At 36.4% G+C, this 1,760-nt stretch overlaps 1 protein-coding gene across 1 annotated transcript; it reads right to left on the bottom strand.

Moving 5' to 3' along the window:
• Window positions 1-928: 928 nt before the first annotated feature.
• Window positions 929-1,609, bottom strand: LOC124890316 (very-long-chain aldehyde decarbonylase GL1-5-like; the record flags this gene model as incomplete). Its single annotated transcript, XM_047402178.1, is given in 2 exon segments — window positions 929-1,352; window positions 1,446-1,609. Coding segments are annotated over 2 exon segments (314 nt in total), but the record flags the coding sequence as incomplete, so codon positions are not given.
• Between the last annotated feature and the right edge of the window lie 151 nt (window positions 1,610-1,760).

The following is a 1,760-nucleotide window of genomic DNA, read 5'->3' as shown; positions in this document are numbered from 1 at the left end:
CTAAAATGCAATATGTATTCTGAGCATATATCAATGTTGTAATCTAACTAATTGACTAATATTAAGATTTAAGTAAAATAGTCCTGCATATGTCTTTCTCGAGTGACTGAAACCTCTTACGTTTTAGTGATGTGTCCGTTTGATTTTTCTCTGGTAACTTGTTCAGCATCCGAGTATTTAAGTTGAAGAACGTATACAGCTTCATTTATTATATATTGAGTGCTCTATTATCCATATATCCATCCTAAACTAAATATAGTTTTTTTACTAACCCTCCGTGGGAGCTCTCACTTTTTTTGCTCCTTTGGTGACTCGAGCCCACAACATTAGGTTGGAGGAGGAGGGTGCTTACCACCTGAGCAATCCCTCTTGTCAACTTAAGATAGCTACTTGATGTTTTAGCAGGGATTCATATATGATTTTCTGCCAGAACACAAATGATTTGAAATAACGATTGAACATGTGTTGGTTTGATGGTCAGTAATGATTGAAATTAACTGCTACAATGTACCAACAATAAGGTCTGACGTTCTTTTGTGTGAACGCAAACTTGTTACCCTTTGTTTTCTTACTTTTCTCGTTCGTGGTTGGGGATTAGAGAGGAATATAGTGTAACTTAACTTTCCTTTCTTCAAATTAGACCTCATACTTCGGAGTACTTCGGACCACTGGTTGTATTACTATGTGATCAGGCCACCACTGATCTAGTACAATTACTAGATTGAGGTTGAACCATAATAAGTGAAACTTCGTCAGTTTTAGCTGAGTGTCAATTTGTGGCAAGAACATAAACAAACTATGCTAGTTGCTCATATTAACCAAATGTCGCGACGTCTGTAGGGGGTTAGTTTGGGGAGCATGGAGCGGAGGAGGAGAGGTTTGGCCCAGGGGTAGCTCAATGGAGTAGTTGTTCTTAAGCCAATTCTTAATAAGATACCTCAAACCTTTATATTAATGGCCTTTGCTAGCTATTACATCTGATAGTAGGTTAGCACTGTGCACACTTTTTATATACCCTACAAAAGGGTAAATTTTGTTGAAAGAAGGGCATAACCTTGAGCAACATACTGATAGTTTTTGTTGCACAAAGTGTTGTAGGAAATATTTTACAAACTTTTAAGTCGTTGTAGATCCAAGATTCGAAATAGAAAGAGAAGTTTATATATAATTTTAGCCCTTTGATTAAGCAGCAGAAATCTTGGTTAATGGGCAAAAACCATGTTCCAGACTAGCTTTCCACACTTTTTCAGTACAAGCATCATGTCAGCACATTCATGCTCATTCCAACCTTCCAATGCATGCACAATTCCAGCTATTCTCCAGGCACTCATCACTCTTCTTGGTAGCCAATTCTAAAAAGAAAGATCACTCATGAATTTCTTTATTTTTTATGAACTATCAAATTAGTATAGAGAAATTAAGAACAACGAATGATCTTATCTAACCTCACAAGAATCTACATTTTCAAGATGCTTTGGAGCAATCATGGCTGGTGTATTGAAATAGAAGCAGTCCTTGCGAGCTTTTCTTGGTGGAAATTGTGAAAAAGGAATAAATAATGTTCCTTTTGGTGCGTTCAATTGTTCATCTTCACTCAATTCATCCCCTACTAGCGATGTCTGCAATATAATATTTCAATCGAGAGCCTCTTTTTAGACTATAGACCGGAGACAAAACTTGCTGGGAAAGATTCTTTTCCATATATATATGGACTTTCTAAAATTCAGATTTGTTCAGATCTCAACACAATGATAAAACTT

The sequence above is a fragment of the Capsicum annuum genome, unplaced genomic scaffold, assembly GCF_002878395.1.
Source record: "Capsicum annuum cultivar UCD-10X-F1 unplaced genomic scaffold, UCD10Xv1.1 ctg15192, whole genome shotgun sequence".
Lineage (NCBI taxonomy): Eukaryota > Viridiplantae > Streptophyta > Magnoliopsida > Solanales > Solanaceae > Capsicum > Capsicum annuum.
Note: the sequence above shows the minus strand (reverse complement) of the source record. Positions and strands in the feature narration are given on the sequence as shown.